Raw genomic sequence first — 22,106 nt, 5'->3', positions numbered from 1 at the left:
TTTGCGGTACGTGGGCCTCTCACTGTTGTGGCCTCTCCCGTTGCGGAGCACAGGCTCCGGACGCGCAGGCTCAGCGGCCATGGCTCACAGGCCCAGCCTCTCCGCGGCATGTGGGATCTTCCTGGACCGGGGCGTGAACCCGTGTCCCCTGCATCGGCAGGCGGACTCTCAACCACTGCGCCACCAGGGAAGCCCTAATTTTTATGTTTTAATTTTTGCTTGCTGAGTTTTTTTTTTCTCTCCAAAATGTATTATTACGCTTTTTTCTCCTTGATAACTAGGGAACACAGCTGACTTATTTTTACATGATTCAGGATGTCACTATCCCTCAAGGAGAGTATACACATTTCCAATGTAAAATAACATGGTTATAGGAAATTTGAATAAATCCATGGGACCGCAGAATACATCCTGGTCATTTTAAAAGGCTTCTGATATCTTTTTGACCTTTAGCAGAAGACAGATAACATCAAAACAACTGTAACACAAAATTTTAGGTGTTTTAGGTATCTATTCTTTTTTAAAATTTTACTTATGTGTTAATTTTGGCTGCATTGGGTCTTTGTTGATGCGCGCTGGCTTTCTCTAGTTGCGGGCGGGGCTCCTCTTTGTTGCGGTCAGCGGTCTGGTTATTGCGGTGGTTTCCTTGTTGCAGAGCACGGGCTCTAGGCGGGCGGGCTCAGTAGTTGTGCTGCACAGGCTTAACTGCTCTGTGGCCCGTGGGATCTTCCCAGACCTGAAGCTCGAACCCGTATCCCCTGCATGGGCAGGCAGACTCTTAACAACTGCGCCACCAGGGAAGCCCATTGGTACCTATTCTTTAAGTAGGATTTACTCCACTGCTTTTTTGCCAGCATGTACAAAGGATACAGGATGTTACTGTCAAATGCACTATTACATCATTGGCACAGTTTCCACTATCATTACCTGCTTATGTATATAAGATGTTTAGGATTCAGACTCCTCTTTAGAACCTACTGCCCTCTACTTCTTTTGTGACCCTCCAGCTATGATTTGTACTTAGAGGGATAAATCATTCTTGGTGTGTTGGCTCCCCACCACCCCCACCTGAAATTCTATCAGGATGTTTCTGTCACTTTAGAAACTTTCGTATTCTACTGCAACATGCCAAGAAACCCAGCTACAAAACGGTGATTGTTTAATCTGCAACACGTGTGCCGGCCTTAAATTTGTTTTTCTGTCTTACAATCTAGACCTAGTACAGTATATCCACACAACTATGCCTAGTGAACAATTCTGCAGATTCCACTTGAGCCTTAAAAAAAAAAAATCAACAGCCTCAAACTTTACTAAGAACTCTTCATAAACTGTTGAGCAAGAGAAGTGAATCATGCTTAGATTCAGCCTCTGGTTCCCAAAGCCATTTCCCGACCTGACCCGACCCTCCCTTCTCTAAACACCTGGTGGAGACAAACTTAAGAAACAGAAGCGCCAACACAACCTGCTTTCCTTAAAATTAGCCAATGCTCACTACAGATAGGTATTCAGATATTTGACTAGATTACACAGATGCTGTGTAATCTATACGCTCCTCTCCCCTCCACCCCACCTTAAAAAAAAACCAAAACAAAACATGGTGAAGCGGCAAACTGAGGTCCTTCAGTACCTTCTCGGAAATTGACTCGGGGAGGTGCACAGGGGTTTCCTGACCCGGGCATCCAGACGACTGTGCGGGGCGGCCGAGGGGAGACCCCAGAACAGGGGGACCGGCCCTCTCCCGGACTCGGGGCTCCCCCGCACCCTCCTGCGGGTGTAACACTGGGGCTCGAGCGCTCGGTTCACGGCACCCCACGTGCTGACCCCGAATCTGCGTTGGCAGAGGCGGCTCTCTCCTCCGCTCCGCGGGGTCCCGGGACCTTTCAGGACAGGGCGCGAGGCAGCCGAGGAGGCCGCCGCGAGCTCCCTTCAGCGGCGCCGACCGCAGCCCCGCTGCGGCTTCCCCTTGCCGGCTCAGCCCGGCCGGGGCAGCGGAGTAGGCGGCACCACTAGGCAGCCCTCGGACCCTGGACAGCAACACCTGCGCCGCAGCGGGGTGGCCCGGAGGCCCCGCCCGCGGGAGGAGCCTGCGGACACCCTGCAGCGTGGAGCGCGCCAGGTGAGCACGCCTGCGCAGTCGGGCCGTAAACAAGCCCGCCCCTTCTCCTCGCTGGCCTCCGCGGGGCCGGCTCACGGGTGGGAGGGGCCAGGAGGAAGGGGCGGGGGGGAGGGCGAGAGCCCGGGACGGCGCCTGCGCGGTGGGCGTGATCCGGGCACTTAGGGCAGGATGAACGCTGCTTTCCAAGATGGCGACGGAGGGAGGAGGGAAGGAGATGAACGAGATTAAGACCCAATTCACCACCCGGGAAGGTCTGTACAAGCTGCTGCCGCACTCGGAGTACAGCCGGCCCAACCGGGTGCCCTTCAACTCGCAGGGATCCAACCCTGTCCGCGTCTCCTTCGTAAACCTCAACGACCAGTCTGGCAACGGCGACCGCCTCTGCTTCAATGTGGGCCGGGAGCTCTACTTCTATATCTACAAGGGGGTCCGCAAGGTACCGACCCGGGCGTCACCGGGGCTCGCCAGCGGCGTGAGCAGAGGCCAGGAGCAGGGCGGTGACAGCGGGGGCCAGGGTGACCGATGGGCTGGCCGTCGCTCTTACTTTTGAGTGGGCCGGTAACTCCACTGGAGTGCTCCTGAGGAAGGGGGATTCGGGAGTGAGGAGGGTGGTGGCGGTGGTGTTTCGGGGGGAGGCGGTGGAACGGGACCGCGGGGCGCGGGGCTGCGGCTGGGAGGCCTCAGAAAGGGCCGGCTGCCGCCCCTGAGGGTCCGTCAGGCTCTGACACGGCCCGGGAGCGGGCCTGCGAGTCCCCGGAAGAGGTGGGGTGGCCGTCTGGTCTGCTGAGACCGCCTCGCCTCCCAGGAGGGTGGAGAGTCTCGCTCTGGGTTAGAGACCAGGGGCGCGGGGCGGCTTGGGAAAATCTGTAAGGCGGAACCGGGTCTGGGCAGCAGAGGACTTGAGACTAGGTCAGAAAGGACCTGCTCGGCACGAAGGGCTACTCCACCTGCTGCCACACTGACACTTCCTAGGAGCCCCTCTTTCTGGTGTTAACACTTTGTTTCCAAAAACATCCGAGGGAGGACGGCTGTCACTGCCTCCTCGAAGGGAACCTTCTCCTGAGAGAATGTTAAAGAGGGTCCTTCTGTCCCTTATAGGTATGGGAAGGGCTGAGTACTACTACAGTTAAGAGGTCCAAACGATGTTTCCAGTGGACTGGGCTGGTTCATAGGGGTTGTGTGTGAGCGTGCTCAGATCAGTCTTGTCCAACAAGTCAGACTGTGTCACAAACAGGGAGGGATATGCCTTAAAAGCTACTTCACAAGAACCATTATTCTGGGCGGGCGATTTAACAGGAATGCTGTCAAGCATGTAATCATCCTTTAAAAATATCTCTTTAAAAGAAGCAACTTATTAGAGCTGTTCTTTCATTGGCTACGTAACTTTGTTCTCATTGAGAACTGCTTCTGAGATATGTGGTCTTTGAGTTGACTCTTGGAAGAGTGAGGGAATTAATGCCCTCCACAGTACCTGGGCGTGGGAGAAGGTGATAACAGATTAATTTATAAATAGTCAGTTAGTGTGAAAATAAATTGTGTATATTGAAGAGTGGACATTTTCCAGGATTTACTATATCCAGAAGCAGTAGGTTTTTGCTTGGTTACAAGAACTAGGGATGTGACGGTGGTATCTAAATGTAACAAGTTGTCTCGTTTGTTCGAGGTGAGTCTTTTTGTTAGTGTTTATGATAAGTGTACTACTGTGTTTGAGGTATCTTGATATAAATTACTGGAAGTAAATCTCTTGACTTTACTTTTTCGGAATTGGCAAAGTGTGAAGTAATTAGTAGTCTAGGAGCTGAAGTTTTAGTCCTATCCCCAACTTTGTCACTGACTTGTTCCGTGACCTTGGAGGAGTTGCTTAACTTCTATCTGCAGCTCTTTAGAAAGAGAATATTGCGATGCACCCGTTGTGATTAATGGCGTAATGACTGTAATGAACTTTAAAGCCCCGAAACACTCAGTAGATGGAAAATATAGTTAAAATAGTCACTAAGAGCACCTGTCAAACGGGAGCTGCTATCTTGACATTGATACAAGGACTGAAAGGATCAGCTTTTTCTCTGGTAACAAGTTTAAAATTTTAAGTTATTAAATGGATTTACATAAAAATTTAAAAGTGCATAAAAACTAAATATATTAACGATTACTAGTGTAGATGTTACCTTTTAAAACAAGTTTTCTTTTAAAGTATATTATTTCTGAAGCATTCTAGTGGCAAACCTTATCTGGATCTGGTAGCTCTGGTTTGCATCATAAAAACACGTCTCTTGCCTGGAAGGATCATAATAGTGTCCTCTTTTAGTGGGATACTATTGAATGAAGAATAAACTAGGAGAGCTTTTCAAAGCTACAGCAAAAAATTATTTTAAACAAGACAAATCTTAAACATGTAGATTTGCCTTCAGCTGCATAATTTACTTGAGCACATTAACTTTTTTGTAAAATTTCATGGTAGTATCTTGTAGATATATTTGCATTATATGGTAGACATTTCAACTGTCTCCTAGCCACTGTAATTTTTTTAAAATTTCGTTTTCCATGAATGAGTTTGCATTTATTTTTTGTTATTTCTGAATACACGTGATTGTTTTTGTGACTTTTTTTCTGATTTTAAAACAGAGCAGATACTTTTCCTTAATCAAAAAACCAAATTTTACTTTTTGGGGTTAGGAGTTATAAATCCGTTTTTGACATTTGGTCGTTTTGACTCTTTAAAATTTTTTTTTCTTTGGGGCATATAAAGTTTTACAACAATTAATCAGATTATTTAGAACATTCAGAAGGTTTAAATTGGATGAATACATTCAACTTAAATCTGCATGTGAAATGAGTGGAAACTAGGTCTTTTTATTCTTCTTTAAAGTATAGTTGATTTACAATATGATATTAGTTTCAGGTGTACAGCATGACGATTCAGTATTTTTACAGATTATACTCCATTAAATGTATAAGATAATGGCTATAATTCCCCATTTTATGCAACATATCCTTGTTGCTTATCTATCTTACACATAATAGTTTGTATCTCTTAATCCCAGATTTAGGAGGTAGTCTAAAATCTAAGCTAAGGAGTGTAATCTTCGTCCCTTTAAAACACTTACAGGTCAGTTTCTAGAGCTAGAAGGCACCTTCAGTTTATGGAGTCTCACCCTTCAGAGAAAGCCAAGGCTAGAGAGCGTGTGCAAACCTGTGATGCAGTTTCTTTCTCATGGTAAAGAATTCATGGTAAAGAAGCACAACTGAATCTAAAGAACTGTCTTAGAAGAGACTGATCTAGCTTTTTGGTTACACAGATAACCGTATACTCCAAGCACTTCAGAATTTACCCCAGCGTTTTACCCTATGTTATCTCATTGAATCTTGCAGTCCTGTGAGGTAGATGAAAGCATCTTCTTTTCTTTTTCTTTTTTTTTTGAATTTTATTTTATTTATTTTTTTATACAGCAGGTTCTTATTAGTTATCCATTTTATACATATTAGTGTATATATGTCAATCCCAATCTCCCAATTCATCACGCATCTTCTTTTCAAAACTGAAGTTCGGAGTAGGGTTTCTTGTGTGAGGACATCTAGTTTTGTGAATTTGTTTTGCTGAGCTAAAAATAATATGAACATTGATTTAATATGGAGGTGAACTCAGCATTTCAGCAAAGATTTGAGTGACTACCAAGGGGATGTGGGGTAACCAAAGATGAGTGAGACACTGCCCCTCCTCCCAAAGAACTTTCAGCTACTAGCTTTCAGATCTCTTTATAGCATACTTTGCTTTCCTCTTTTTAAAAAAGAGGTGGTTTTAGGATAAAGATGCCAAAGGTACTGGGCTTATTGTACCAACCCTTTCATTTTATGGAGATCCGTTTTTACGTAAATGCAAATGGCTACCATTCAGATCTAAGTTTAAACATCACTTCCTCAGCATGTCTTTCTTTGAATTCGCAGGCTAGATCAGTTTTCCCTGTTACACGTTTTTATAGCATCCTGTACTTTGCCTTTCTAGCACTTTTCTCAATTTGTAATTCTCTGTCTCTTCTGTAAACAAAGCTCCCTTAGAATAGGATGTCTTTTCTGCTTTCTCTGTCTTCCTAGTGCCCAGCACAGCATCCGGCATAGAGTAGACCCCTACTGTTAATTTGTTGAGTGAATGACTGGATAAAGCATCTCTGTCCATCTATGTCTTACTTTAAAAAGATCTTTAGGAGCTAAAAACCTGTTCAATTTTGGGCCCAAAAGTAACAGGTATTTTTAGTAGCTCACATCTTTTAAAAGACATTTTTATTTAATTAAAAAAAATTTTTTTTTGGCTGTGCTGCATGGCTTGTGGGATCTTAGTTCCCCAACCAGGGATTGAACCCAGGCCCCTGGCAGTGAAAGCACCAAGTCCTAACCACTGAACTGCCAGGGAATTCACAAAAGACATTTAAAATTATTGGTAACAAATTTAGCTTCTTATAACTGGGAAATTATGTAGCAAGAGACAGTGAAGTAGTGGAAAGTAGGCAAATGATGCGGATTACTTTTGATCTACTTCTGTCAAACCATGTTACCTACCAGATCTGTGTACTGTCAAACAACTTTTCAAATTTAAAAAAATTGTTTTATTGAAGTATAGTTGATTTATAATGCATTCGTTTCTGGTGTACAGCAAAGTAATTCAGTTATACATATATATATATACATATCCTTTTCATATTCTTTCCCATTATGGTTTATTACAGGATACTGAATACAGTTCCTTGTGCTATACAGTAGGACCTTGTTGTTTATCTATTGTATATATAGTAGTTTGTATCTGCTAATCCCAAACTCCTAATTTAACCCTCCATGACCCCACCTTTTTTTTAATTGAATCAAGAAACTTTTTAAAGCTATACTCAGAATTACTTAACATTCAAATCAAAGAGCCTTTACTTTTTTACCCCCTTCTTAACATTCTAGGCCACAAATATACTGTCCAGAGATTGAAGCAATTCCTACAATAGATGAAAGGTAGACTTGGATGGTTTCCAGGGCCTTTTCAACCCTTAAGGTTGTATAATTCTGTGCTCAGTAATTTTTAAATGAAAATGCATCTTTGTACTGGGGAGATGTCTTCATGTCTTGGATTCTTTGCCTACTTCTCTGAATGGGAATTGGGAAGAGTGAGGTGTGTTGTGAAGGCAAGTTGAACACATAGTGACTCTAGGTCTTTGTGCTAGAAAAAGCTCTGGTACTCACCAGGCTGAGATAAAGCTGGGGCCAGAAGTCAGTTAAGAATAACAGCTAAAGGGCCTTCCCTGGCGGTCCAGTGGAAGCAGACTCCGCGCTTCCACTGCAGGGGGTGCGGGTTCAATCCCTGGTCCGGAAACTAAGATCCCACATGCCGCAAGATGCGGCCAAGAAGTAAATAAATAAAAATTAAAAAAAAAATAGCAGCTAGAATATTTTTAGAGCTGGAGTTATCCAGGAGGGTAATGGGTTGACTTGGGAGAGAATGAGTATTCCATATAGGAAATATTCTGTCTCTTTATCAAAGACTGCAGGACTACCTGTTGGTGACTGAGGGATTCATGCTTCGTGTGGGAGGGTGAACTTAAATGCCTTTGAAAGGTTTTTACCCACAGACTAGTTTTAGATACTGGATTGCTCCAGAGAGGATCATGTTCGCACCCTTCTCCCCATTTGTTATTTTCACATCTCTCTGCTCTCCATTTATTATTTAGAAAAAGGCTTAGAAGTCTAGAATTTTTTATATCAAATTTACTTTAAGAAAATTTGTACTTAATTTAGTAGGGCATATGTGGAATTGGATGGGAATCTGTTTTGTTTTGGTTTTGTTTTTCCCCATTAAGGGCCACTTAATGACTTCTGAAGTATTGATATAAAGATTTAGTTATTTGACTATAGCATCTTCTATACTGAGGGAAAAGCATGTTAATTTATCCCTTAAAGCAGGCTTGAGAAACTTTCATATGATACCTTGGTTCTCTTGACCTTGAAGAGGAGGATGGTGATGAGATTTTGAGAGACTCCATGGATGGATGTAAGCAATGGTAAACTCCCAGAGTGTGTCAGGGAGATCCATGAGCTAGTCATGAATGTCAGTTTTTCAGCAAATATTTGTGGGGCACATCTACCAGATATGAGGTACTAGATATGTTTTAGATGCAAAGTCTTGCCCTCAAGAGACTTGTCACCTATATTTATTAACATTCAGTTAATCATCTAGTGCCTTTATTTGTTTATTGTGCTCTGGTAGAAAACTTGAGCAAGAATCAAAACACAGTTAGTGGATTTTGTCACTGAGTACTTTGGCTATATGCCTAAAGAACCTTATTTTAAAATTAATGTAGGGCTTCCCTGGTGGTGCAGTGGTTAAGAATCCGCCTCCCAATGCAGGGGACACGGGTTCAAGCCCTGGTCCGGGAAGATCCCACATGCTGTGGGGCAACTAAGCCCTTGCACCACAGCTACTGAGCCTGCGCTCTGGAGTCCGCGTACCACAACTACTGAAGCCTGCGTGCCTAGAGCCGGTGCTCCGCAACGAGAGAAGCCCGTGCACCACAATGAAGAGTAGCCCCCAGTCGCTGCAACTACAGAAAGCCCGTGCGCAGCAACGAAGACCCAGTGTGGCCAAAAATATATAAATAAAATAAATAAATTGAAAAACAATTTTTTAAATAAAAATAAATGTAAAGATTTTTGTAGTTTGATGTTTGATGTCTTAGAGAACAGTTTTATTTGTATTTCAGCTAGGTTAGTTTGTGCAGAAATATCAAATGTCCTATTTGTTTATTTAGGAATAGATATCAAAAACAGAAATAAATTGGCAGACATTCTCAGTTTTAATTTTCAGGACATTTAAAATTCAGAATATCAATGACAAGTTATCCTCTGCACATTTGGCATCTATTTTTCATAATAGAATGCAAGATGCGTCTTGCTTTGAAAAAAGTAATCCTCATTCATCAAGTGTTTAATGCTGAATTGTTACATACAAGTTACTGCTGTCTGCTGTGGGTGATGTGAGGGTAAATTAAGACACTCCCTGTCTGTAAGGAGCTTGTATTTTTGTCTTGATAATTGTAAGGTAAAGTAGGTGTGTGCTCAGCACATGGCATAAGCAGTATAGGCATCAGGTGGAATTAAGGAGTAAAGGTGAAATGAAGAGGTATTTCTCTGCCTAATGGAAGAATTTTGGGTTGGATTTCAACTAGATGATTTGTCCCAAAATGTTGTGTACAGATCACATTTTCATAAATTTCCAAATGGGTAGCCTTGTATTTTTCTTTTTTTTAAAAATAGATTTATTTATTTATTCAGTTAGTTAGTTTTGGCAGCGTTGGGTCTTCGTTGCTGCCCGTGGGCTTTCTCTAGTTGCAGCGAGCGGGGGTTGCTCTTCGTTGCGATGCACAGGCTTCTCATTGCGGTGGCCTCTCTTGTTGCCGAGTACAAGCTTTAGGCACACGGGCTTCAACAGTTGGAGCGTGGGCTTCAGTAGTTGTGGCTCGTGGGCTCTAGAGCACAGGCACTCGGGCTTAGTTGCTCCGCGGCACGTGGGATCTTCCTGGACCAGGGCTCGAACCCGTGTCCCCTGCATTGGCAGGCGGATTCTTAACCACTGCACCACCAGGGAAGCCCAGCCTTGTATTTCTAATTTCAGAAATGTTTTATCTTCATTTGTGATTAAGCCTTACTTGGCAGTTACTCTTACCTTCCCCCACTTTCCATTTATTTATTTATTTATATTGGACTGTAGTAGATTTACAATGTTATGTTAGTTTCAGGTATACAGCTAAGTGAGTCTGTTATACATATATCCACCTTTTTTAGATTCTTTTCCCATCTAGGCCATTACAGAGTATTGAGTAGAGTTCCCTGTGCTATATAATACGTCCTTATTAGTTACCTTTTTTTTAAATTAATTTTTGGCTGTGTTGGGTCTTCATTGCTGCGCGCAGGCTTTCTCTAATTGTGGCGAGCCGGGGTTACCCTTCGTTGCAGTGCGCGGGCTGCTCATTGCGGTGGCTTCTCTTGTTGCGCAGCACGGGCTCTAGGTGCGCAGGCTTCAATAGTTGTGACTCGTGGGCTCGGTAGTTGTGGGTCACGGGCTCTAGAGCGCAGGCTCAGTAGTTGTGGCGCTTGGGCTTAGTTGCTCCGCAGCATGTGGGATCTTCCCGGACCAGGGCTCGAACCCATGTCCCCTGAATTGGCAGGCAGATTCTTAACCACTGTGCCACCAGGGAAGTCCTATTTTACGTATAGTAGTGTGTATATGTCAGTCTCAATCTTCCAATTTATCCCTCCCCCCCACTCTTATAGCATTTTTCTCAACTTCACAGCTTCTCTTCCAATTGGTAATTTGTAAACTGAGTAATGTTTTGCATTGTCAATTCTATTTGGTAGTATGGAATTTTTAAAAGTAGGGTATATTGTACTAAAAACAGGCCAAATCAGTCTGTGCTACATTTTATCTTGTTTTGTAGCAGTAGGAAAATGTACTTGAAACTATAGAATTTATGAGAAAGGAGCAAGAACCATTCACGAGGAAGGAATTTTTAAGGTTTTTGTATTTTAAAGTAAGAATAGGAATATTTTAATATATTTTCAAGTAACTAAATTGTAGGTTATCCCTGTGACCTTAAGCTGTTTTTCCTTTGGTTGGTTCACAGCCAGCTCACTGTTGGGCTGTGTGTGTTTTTTGTTTTCCTGCGACAGCAAAACTGGTACAGGTGCTCATTCTCTACTTACTTTGATCTTCGTTTCAGAGGCTCTGTCATGTCTTAATGCTTCATTTAATAGATATTTGAGTGGTTTTATGTGAAAAGCAGTGTACTAGACTATGGGAAATCAAAGAAGTATAAGACATCCCTGACCTTAAGAGGATACCTTCTAACCAAGGAGGCAAGATATCCACACACTCATTTATTCTACAAGATTCGAGTGCCTGCTCTATATTGTTGAGACAGAATCTCAGCCATCAGGGAGTTCACAGTCCAGTAGAATAATAAATGGCTTGTCCATCCACCTAACATTTATTGGACCTATAGGCCTAAAGACAAATAAGACAGCCCTTGGCCTAAGGTGACTACAATCTAGTGGGAAGATGGATGAGTAGATAGTGGTGAGATGTACGGTGTCTGCTATTTTAGACAGTATTCACTTCTTAGGGCTTTTTTTTTTTTTTTTTTTTTTTTTGCCACACCATGCGGCTTGTGGGATCTTAGTTCCCTGAGCAGGGATTGAACCCGGGCCCTCCACAGTGAGAGCACCGAGTCCTAACCACTGGACTGCCGGGAATTCCCTAGGACTTCTTAATCTGATTAGAATTTAGGAGGTATGTCAACCTAGATGGAAAGAAATATTTTACATCCTTATTTTTAACTGAACTTCTAACTGAATTTTAACATGTTCTTCAATTATGAATATAGGCAACAAATCACAGTAGTAACAGACCTGTGACTTTATCACCAGTGAAAATCACAGATGTTTGCATATCACATTATGGTTGTTGCAGACATATCAAATATCATTTGTACTCATCACTGCTTTGAAATTACAGTAGTTAGTGGATCTGCTGCTAGAGCCTTTCAATGTGAAATAAACTTTAAAAAATCCTGCATTTGTTTAATGTAGTACAACTGTATTTTAATATAATTGATCTCCTTTGTATTTAAAAACATTATTTTGAGAAGGAGTCCATGCACAGAAAGTTTCAGCACCCTGGTTAGATGTCTTGGCTTACCTTCTTTAGTGTCATGTGTGTGATTGAATGCGAGGAGGGTAACTGTTTCTTCTGTCAGGTGAAACTTTTAGCTCCGTGGAGAGGTCTTTGTGGTGCTTGTGGTGGTGTAATATTTTACAAAGCAGTTGAATATGTAGAATTCTGAGTTGGTTGTGCCATGTGCTTCCTTTCGTTTTCCTCCTCATCATTCTTTGCCCTTGCTGTGCTAAATAGAGGGAGAAATACAAGAACTGCTCTACCAGATTGACTCTGTGTTCCTTTTGGTTCAGATGATTGATTACATTGTAATGTTTGTTTGTCTCAAACGCAGTGGGAACTTAGGTTTTAACAAGGTGACCTTTGAACTGAATTCTTATGGGTGGGTGCACTGAAGGGGGAGAGAATTCTAAACTAGGGAACTAGAAGCCCAAGGCCTAAGGATGTGACATTTGATGGCTCCTCCTGAAAGTCGTGAGCCGCTCTATGAGGTTTGAAGCTTGTGCAAGTCTTGGGAGGATAAGATTATCTTCCTTGGGGCTTCCCTGGTGGCGCAGTGGTTGGGAGTCCGCCTGCCGATGCAGGGGACGCGGGTTCATGCCCTGGTCCGGGAGGATCCCACATGCCGCAGAGCGGCTGGGCCCGTGAGCCATGGCCGCTGAGCCTGCGCGTCCGGAGTCTGTGCTCCGCAATGGGAGAGGCCACAACAGTGAGAGGCCTGCATACTGCAAAACAAAACAAAAAAAGATTATCTTCCTTAGTGGTGATCATTTAACTGTTGGCTATATCCTAGCTTCTAAAACTTTCAGTATGATTTTTTTAAAGATATTTTTTAATGTATTTTCTTTCTTTTGGTACTACTTCTGAGGTGATGTACTATGTTAGTGTATTATCCTCCTTCAGGATTCCTAGTGTATTATCCTCTTTCAGGACTCAGCCTATCAGACTGTGTCACCACCACCTGTCATTGGACCCTCATCACTTTCCTTCAGTTCTCCTGCCACCCACTGCTGTCTCCAGCACACTCCTGTCTTAAATGCTGTGGCTAATCACTTTAACTTCCTTTGCGCACACTCTCTGTTCTAGCCCTGACTGAATCAGATTTTACAGCAATCATGTTGTTATTCCCTCCATCTTAAGAAAGGAAGGGAGAACCCTTTTCTGGCCCCCACCCACTCCCTGCAGGTCCTTTGTCTGGGGCAGCTACTGCCCCATTTCTCAGCAGTTGCTTAGAGCAAAGCTCCTCTAGTTGTCTGGACCCTTCGAAGTGTGGTCCACAGACAAGCACCATCAGCGTCGTCACCTGGGAGCTTGTTGGAAGTTCAGAACTGGGCCCCACTCCAGACTTACTGAATCCAAATCCACCTTCTAGGAGGGTCCCCAGCTGACTCATGTGCTCACTAAAGTTGGAGAGACGGTGGTCTTTACAGCTTTCTCTCTTTTACTGCCTCTTCAGACTTAATCCAGTCAAATTATTGTACCTTCCTGCCCTCTATTGTAAGTGTCCAATTCATTTTTTTTGTTTAGTAAATTTACCAAGTTGTGCGACTGTTACTGTAATCCAGTTTTAGTATGTGAGAGATCTTTTTAGAGTTTAATTTTGTGTAAGTTCAGTTATGCCAGATGCATGAATTCTAGAGATCTGCTGTATGGCATAGTGCCTGTAGTTAGCACTACAGTATGTGTACATCACAATTTGTTAAGAGGGTAGATCTCTTTAAGTGTTCTTACTACAAAAAACAAAAACAAAAATGAAGGGACACAAGGGAACTTTGAGAGGTGTTAGGTGTGTCTGTTACCTTGATTGTGGTTATGGTTTCATGGGTGCTTGCATATGTCCAGACTCATCACATCGTACACATTTAACATGTGCAGTTCTTTGTATATCATTATACCTTTATAAAGCTGTCGAAAATACATTTTTTGTGTGTTTTAATTATGTAAAACATTTATGTGGCTCTAACATCGGAACTATAAAACAAGGTGATATTCAGAGACCTCAAGTTTCCATTTCTGTCCGACCCCTCACTCAGTTCCCTTCCTCTCCCTGTAGTCATTTTATTTGTTTCTGACTCATCCTTCTCTTATTATAAGAATAAGATGATATTTGAGCAGAGATTTGAAGGAATTGAAGGAGCATACTGTGGTATTTTGCATCTTCTTTTCTTCTGCTTAATGGTATATACCGAAGATCTTTCCATAGTAGTAAATAGAGAGCTTCTTCACTCTCTTATAATTGCTTTATACTCCATGCTGTGCATGTACCACACTTTATTTAACCAGATGACTCTCGACTTGATATTCTTTAAATTACAGATAATGCTGCAGTGAACAGCTTTGCGTGTATATTATTTTGCAGCAGCAGGTATATCGGTAGTACGTATTTCCAGAGGAGATACTGCTGAGTCAAAGGGTAAATGTGTATATGTTTTCAATAGATATCATCAAAGTGCCCTCCACAGGGAGGGGTTATGCTAATTTGTGTTGCATCACAGCCACAGCCTCACCAACAGTGTGTCACCAGACTTTTGCATTTGATCTGATAGGTGAGAAATTAGTGTAAGTTTGGTTTTTTCCTTGTACCAAATGAGATTGCGCATCTTTCTATATATTAAGAGTGAAACGTACTTCTTTTCCTATGAACTGTTTCGTATCCCTTACCCATTTTTCTGTTGGGTTTTTGGACATCTTGGGTGGGTTTTTTTGTTTTTAAGGAGCCCTTTATACATTAGGGAGATGAGTCCTTTGTGATAATGAATTAACAGATTTTTTTTCTTCTCAATTTGTCCCCTGTCTTGTAACTTTGCTTAGGGGTGTGCATGTGTAGGTATGTTTGTGCTTGCTTGTTTTTGCTATGAAGAAGTTTCATATTTTTATAGTTAAGTTTATAAATTTGTAAATTTCCTTTTATAATTTTTTCATAATTTTGAGCCACAGTTTTATTATTTAGGTGTTAACCAGTTGCCCTTCTCCAAGGTTTAAATAAGAGGGAAAAGATTTACGTTTTAAAATTTAGCCTTAACAGACTTTTCTGGAAGCAAGAGATGAACATTAGAATGTGCTATACAGCAGCTGGTGGGCAGTGATTCACTAGTGGTTTGGGGATTTAGCACACCTTGAATATATTATAATGTTAGGTATGTTTTGGTTTGCAAGTAACAGGAAACCCAACTCAAACAAGTTTAAACTTTATAGGGGATGCGTTGACTTTTGATATTGAAAATTCCGGAGGTAAGGTGAGCTTCAGATGTGGATTGATTGTGACACCAGCTCTGTTTTGCTGAGAGTCTCTGGGTTTTGCTTTCTACTGTGTATCAACCTGTCTTCGGTGGCAGAATAGTGGTGGGGTGCTAGGCTTCACATTTCTGTGCCACTGGACCACATTGAGAGCCAGTACCCAGGATCAGAATGAACAGTTCTTCTAATCACTTTCTCAGAAGAATAAAGAAGATTGTTTCATAGAAGCCCCCAGCAAACCTCCTTTGACTCATTGCCCCAAACTGGATTACCAGCCCATTCTTGTGGCCAAGGAAATTTGCAGTGTTTGACCGGGGGTCTTGACTAACCCACACCTTTAGCATGGGGATTGGATTATCTGATATCCTGATTGCTCTGGAGCTCATGCTGGAGCTGCAGTGTGGGTAGATACCAGCCCGGAGAATAGATCTGTAGATCAATACTGGGTGGGCAACCAAGAGATGCAAACTACACTGAACGTCTTACACTGCGTTAGGTATTGGGGATCCAGACATAGTAGACACAGCTCTTTCCTCAAGAGAAGAGCTCATGGTGAGATGAATCAGTAAAGCAAGGAAGGAGTACAGCACACTGCAGCAGCACGCTGACACAGCCTGGGCTGTGTGGTCTTCTGCGTGGCTTAGAAACCTCTCTTTCCCTTGCTCTTGCTGTTGGACTATTATGAATGTCCTCCCACCTTTTCACAGTGTTGGAATTTTTTGTTTGAATCTTTGTCTCCTCCACAAAACGGTGAATCTTGAGGGCAGAAATCATCTTATTCATGTTATATCCATTGCAGTGCCTGTACATAGTAGGCATATTGTGTTTGATTTTAAATGAATGAATTGGTTGAACTTAGAGTCCCCTAAGGATTTACTGGAGTAAATTCAGTAATCTCTCAAAATCCCTGTCACAAGACAAACATCGTTAGTGTTTGTTACTAAAGCTCATAGAGCTAGGCTTGCCAGCCCCTTTTCATTGGTTGAGAGGCTCTTAGAAGTTAGTCACAGCCTCAAATCTTGTGCTGTTAGAGTTCTTCTGGGCTAACCCAGGAGGCAGCTTCATCTGGTGTCTTGATTGCCTGGTGCTAGCTTTGTTCAGAAGCGACATCTTCCTTTTCCTGGTGTCCTGGAAAAAAGTGCTCAAACTCTCCCTTCCAGTCCCTTCTTACTTCCCACTTAATTCTAGGAATTGTACAACTCCTTACATTTTTCCCCCCTCTGGATTTTGGAATAGGTGTACATGTAGCTAGCAAGACTGAGGGCGATATTAGCTCAGCTAATTAAAAATTGGTAGGTGTTATGCTCAGGACTTTACTTGGTGTGGCCACAGTTTGCAGTCCCAGAGAGCTCAGAGGGCGGGGTGCGTGCGGGCTGCGCTGGAAAGGCTCCGCCAAGTCCTGACCACTACGCCTCACGGTGCGCAACAGTAGACTAGGAGTAGGTCCGCTTGCCACTGCTCCTGGCGTCCCTCTGGAGCCTCTGCCCTTAGACTCGTGCCACCTTTCTCTTTCTTCCTCACGGCCATGAGCCGACTTCCTAGCCACCTCTGCTCATTGAACACCTTGGTACCTGCCTCACAGCCTTCCTTTCCACTCCAGTTCCTGCCACCGTCCTGGGTGGTTTCCTATCCACTGCATAACCCATCAAACACCTTGGCATCTCGATTTCTTGTCCTCCATGTCCACCCCAAGTGACCTCCTGTAGTCCACCTCTGGCGCTCTCTCCTCTGGTGACACTCTGGGTCTTGTCATCAGCTGACGTGGCTTCAGCTCCACAATTACTAATTCAGATGGAAACAGTTGTCCCCCCGCTCCAGTGTGTCCTTGGCTCCCACTGCTCTAATTTCTTCAGGATACAGGTCACTCAGCGTCACACTGCCAGATCCATTGGACACCACGCAGCCCACAACTTCCTTGACCTCTCAGCAGCATTTGACACAGCTGATCATCTTCTCTTTATTGGAACCCTCCTTGCCGTGACGCTTTAACCTTGACTTCCTTTCTCCCTCTCTGGTCCACGTGCCTCTGGCCACTCTCTACTTCACCTCTGTCCGTTCCTTCTGCTCTACCTAGTCTGTAACTGGATTTCCCTATGGCTCAGTCCTATTCCCTTTTCTTTTCTTACTCCCATTATATGGAGTAGAGATACTCCTCTGTATCTGTATCTTTTGTACCTAAAATTGTTTGCTTGTGCCTTTTCTCACTGCCCCAAAGGAAAAAGTATTTATTGCAGCAAATTAATCCAGCGGGTATTCCCCTGAAAGCACACATCCGTTTGTTAGGGCAATTAAAACTCACACTACATGCGCTCCAGCAAAGCTCCGTCTCTGTCACTGTCATCTCTAGAGCTTCCTTCTTGATAGTGACTTTTGCCAGTTCCTTCTTCTGCTCCTGTTGTCTTTTGCTTTCTGGAGCATCTGTCAGCCATCATGTATGTGGTCATCTCTGGGTTGGAACTGTGGCCCCCTCTGCAGAGGGACCTGTTGTGGAGTCACTGGGACCCTCATGTTTCTGCCATTCTTAGGCAGCTACTGGCCTCAGTCACCAGCTTGAGCTTCACCCCTCATTCATATTTTAATTTTTTCTTGAACAGACTTGTAAGAATTTGTCAATTAAAATTTTGTTTACAGAATCAGCTGTTTCTTTGTTTTGTAATATCTGTTATCTTTACTTCCTTTGTTTTCTTTAGATTTACTCTATTCTTTTAATAGCTTTCTGAATTGAAAACATAGGTTATTAGACTTTCTTGCTTTTTTTTTTTTTTTTTTTTTTGCAGTACGCGGCCTCTCACTGTTGTGGCCTCTCCCGTTGCAGAGACACACAGGCTCAGCAGCCATGGCTCACGGGCCCAGCCGCTCCGCGGCATGTGGGATCTTCCTGGACCAGGGCACAAACCTGTGTCCCCTGCATCGGCAGGCGGACTCTCAACCACTGCGCCACCAGGGAAGCCCGACTTTCTTGCTTTTTTTTTTTTTTTTTTGCGGTACGCGGGCCTCTCACTGTTGTGGCCTCTCCCGTTGCGGAGCAACAGGCTCCGGACGCGCAGGCTCAGCGGCCATGGCTCACGGGCCCAGCCGCTCCGCGGCATGTGGGATCCTCCCACACCGGGGCACGAACCCGTGTCCCCTGCATCGGCAGGCGGACTCTCAACCACTGCGCCACCAGGGAAGCCCGACTTTCTTGCTTTTTAACGCTGTGCTCAAGGCTGTAGAAATCCCTCTTTTTTTTTTTTTTTTTTTTTAAACATCTTTATTGGGGTATAATTGCTTTACAATGGTGTGTTAGTTTCTGCTTTATAACAAAGTGAATCAGTTATACATATACATATGTTCCCATATGTCTTCCCTCTTGCGTCTCCTTTCCTCCCACTCTCCCCATCCCACCCTTCCAGGCTGTTCCAAAGCACCGAGCTAATATCCCTGTGCCTTGCGGCTGCTTCCCCCCAGCTATCTACCTTACTACGTTTGTTAGTGTGTATATGTCCATGACTCTCTCTCGCCCTGTCAAAACTCACCCTTCCCCCTCCCCATATCCTTAAGTCCGTTCTCCAGTAGGTCTGCGTCTTTATTCCTATCTTACCCCTAGGTTCTTCATGACATTTTTTTCCCTTAAATTCCATATATATGTGTTAGCATACGGTATTTGTCTTTTTCTTTCTGACTTACTTCACTCTGTATGACAGATTCTAGGTCTATCCATCTCATTACAAATAGCTCAATTTCATTTCTTTTTAAGGCTGAGTAATATTCCATTGTGTATATGTGCCACATCTTCTTTATCCATTCATCCGATGATGGGCGCTTAGGTTGTTTCCATGTCCTGGCTATTGTAAATAGAGCTGCAATGAACATTTTGGTACATGACTCTCTTTGAATTTTGGTTTTCTCAGGGTATATGCCAAGTAGTGGGATTGCTGGGTCATATGGTAATTCTATTTGTAGTTTTTTAAGGAACCTCCATACTGTTCTCCACAGTGGCTGAACCAATTCACATTCCCACCAGCAGTGCAAGAGTGTCCCCTTTTCTCCACACCCTCTCCAGCATTTATTGTTTCTTGATTTTTTGATGATGGCCATTCTGACTGGTGTGAGATGATATCTCATTGTAGTTTTGATTTGCAAGAAATCCCTCTTATGTATTGCCTTAACAGTCACCCATATGTTACACATGTGGTAATATCATTGTCATGAAGATCTAAATATTTTGTAATTTCCATTTTTTTCCCTCTTTAACCCTGAATTTCTAAACAAGCATTTTTTTTTGTTTCTATTCATGGTGTTTAGTTTTGTTATTGATTAACTTATTCACATGGTATGGTCATAGAGTATGTTTTTTTGATACCAGTTACTTGAAACGTAATGATCTTTTTCCTTGTAACCTAGTTAAAATGTTCCATGTGTTTTTAAAAAAAATTTATTATTTATTTTTTGAGCCACACTTTCATTTATTTATTTATTTTAATTAATTAATTAATTTTTGGCCACATTGGGTCTTTGTTGCTGAGTACGGGCTTTCTCTAGGTGTTGTGATCAGGGGCTACTCTTCACTGAGTGCGAGGGCTTCAGTAGTTGTGGCACGCAGGTTCAGTAGTTGTGGCATGCAGGTTCAGTAGTTGTGGCACGCAGGCTTAGTAGTTGTGGTGCACGGGCTTAGTTGCTCCGTGGCATGTGGGATCTTCCTGGGCCAGGGCTTGAACTGGTGTTCCCTGCGTTGGCAGGTGGATTCTTAACCAGTGCGCCACCAGGGAAGTCCTATTTATTTAATTTTTGGCCGCGTGGCATGTGGGATCTTAGTTCCCCGACCAGGGATCAAATCTGTGCTCCCTGCATTGGAAGAGTGCAGTCTTAACCACTGGACAGCCAGGGAACGCAATGGTGAGAGGCCCGCGTACCGCAAAAAAAAAAAAAAAAAAAAAAGGTTTTCTGAGAAGGAGAGTCTGCCGATCATTCAAATTACTAATAAGCTTGCCCTGTAGGAATTTTTCCTTCATTGGCAGCAGTAAAAAGGAGAGATTTTTTTTCCTCCTTAAAGTTAAAAGTAAGTTATGTTTATGGTAGAAAATTTGGAAAATTCAAGGAAGAAAAATACCTGTATGCCACAGCTATTAATATTTTGGTGTTTTTCCTCCCAATCCTTTTATGGTGCTCAGTTATATAATTTAGGTCTCTAGTACCTAATACTGTGCCTGGCACAGTGTAAATGCTCATTAAGTATTTAGAGAATGGACCCAGGTGTATGTTCTATTTAGTATGTAGATGAGCATTGCTTTTTGTTGATGGTATTTATAACCCATTTTAGAGTAGCTGAGCTTTGTATGAAGGTGTGACTTTTTTTTTTTTAAATGAACCTATTAGATCATTGTAAAAAGTTGCTTGGGTAGATACTTTGGAGTCACCTTTGACTTCTTTCTTTTTCTTAGTCTACTTGCAACCGTTCAGTAAAGCCTGTTGGCCGTGCCTTAAATTATATCCAGAACCTGATCACTTCCCACCTCCACCCACTACCTTGCGAGTTTGAGGAAGCACCACCTCTCACTTGGATTGTTACAGTGAGCTCCGTGGGCTCCCTGCGTCTACCCTTGCCTCTTATGGTCTCTTCTCCTGATGGCAGCCAGAGGGATCTTCTAAATAATACAGGTCACAACACATTTCTCCACTGTTTAAAAATTTCTAGGGACTTCCCTGGTGGCGCAGTGGTTAAGACTCCGCACTCCCAATGCAGGGGACACGGGTTCAATCCCTGGCCAGGGAACTAGATCCCACATGCATGCCACAACTAAGAGTTTGCATGCCACAACTAAGAATTTGCATGCCACAACTGAGGAGCCCACGTGCTGCAACTAAAGGAGTCCACCTGCTGCAACTAAGACCCGGTGCAACCAAATAAATAAATATTTTTTAAAAAATTTCTAATGCTTTTCCATATCACTTAGAATAAGACCTAAATTCCTTATTATGATCTGGTACCTCCCGCCCGCCCCCAGTGAGATTTTCTGCCACACTCTCTCTCACTCCCTCCGTTCTCCTCCTTGAAGGGGAGTACATCCCACCCTCAGTGCCATTATGCGTGCTGTTGCGTGCATTATGCATTCCTTCTGACAAGAATCCTTTCCCTGGGCAGCCAACAGGGCTGGCTCCCTCACTGCTTCATATTTCTGCCGTGTGTCCCTGTCAAAGAAGCTTTCCGACACCTCTACCCAGAAAGGCTCTATAATCACGCTTCCACCTCAGTCCCACAACTCCCTTTTCCTGACTGAATTTTCTTCATAGCCCTTTCCACTCTGATGCTCAGTCGATTATTTGTTTACTGGCTGCATCCCTCCTAAGTCCATGAGAGGAGGGTTTATCTGTCTTCCCTGCTGGGATGCAGTGCCTACAACAGTGCTTGGCACACGTAGAACTCAATAAGTATTGAGTGGGTAGTGAAAGGAACTTATTATCTCAGGTAACCTAGTGAGAAAATCTTCATTTAGAACATAGGTATTATCACCCCAAAGTTCATAGCAGCACTATTCACAATAACCAAAAGCTGGAAGCAACCTAAATGTCTGTCGACAGATGAATGGGTAAAGAAGATGTGGTACATATATACAATGGAATAGTACTCAGCCATAAAAAAGAATGAAATAATGCCATTTACAGCAACATGGATGGACCTAGAGATAATCATACTAAGTGAAGTAAGTCGGAAAGAGAAAGACAAGTATCATATTATGATATCACTTATATGTGGAATCTAAAAAAATGATACAAATGAACTTATTTACAAACCAGAAACAGACTCACAGACATAGAAAACAAAGTTATGCTTACCAAAGGGGAAGGGGGGAGTGGGGGTGGATAAATTAGGGGTTTGGGGTTGACATATACACACTACTATATATAAAATAGATAATCAACAAGGACCTACTGTATGGCACAGGGAACTCTGTTCAGTACTCTGTAATAACCTAAATGGGCAGAGAATCTGAAAAAGAGTAGATATATGTATATACATATAAACTGAATCTCTTTGCTGTACACCTGAAACTAACACAATATTGGAAATCAACT

At 43.0% G+C, this 22,106-nt stretch overlaps 1 protein-coding gene across 8 annotated transcripts in view; it reads left to right on the top strand.

Moving 5' to 3' along the window:
• The first annotated feature begins 2,273 nt into the window (after positions 1-2,273).
• The window catches only part of WDR20 (WD repeat domain 20), a 62,945-nt gene continuing 43,112 nt past the window's right edge, over positions 2,274-22,106 (top strand). For 5 of the 8 annotated variants that reach the window (XM_065871027.1, XM_065871022.1, XM_065871020.1 and 2 more), the window contains exon 1: positions 2,304-2,552. In XM_065871027.1, the coding sequence (XP_065727099.1) occupies positions 2,304-2,552 (249 nt within the window). Of the gene's footprint in view, positions 2,589-22,106 lie in introns of all 8 variants that reach the window. The other 3 variants (XM_065871026.1, XM_065871023.1, XM_065871024.1) reach the window with 2 other exon arrangements.

The sequence above is a fragment of the Phocoena phocoena genome, chromosome 2 (assembly GCF_963924675.1).
Source record: "Phocoena phocoena chromosome 2, mPhoPho1.1, whole genome shotgun sequence".
In the NCBI taxonomy this organism is placed as follows: domain Eukaryota; kingdom Metazoa; phylum Chordata; class Mammalia; order Artiodactyla; family Phocoenidae; genus Phocoena; species Phocoena phocoena.
Note: the sequence above shows the minus strand (reverse complement) of the source record. Positions and strands in the feature narration are given on the sequence as shown.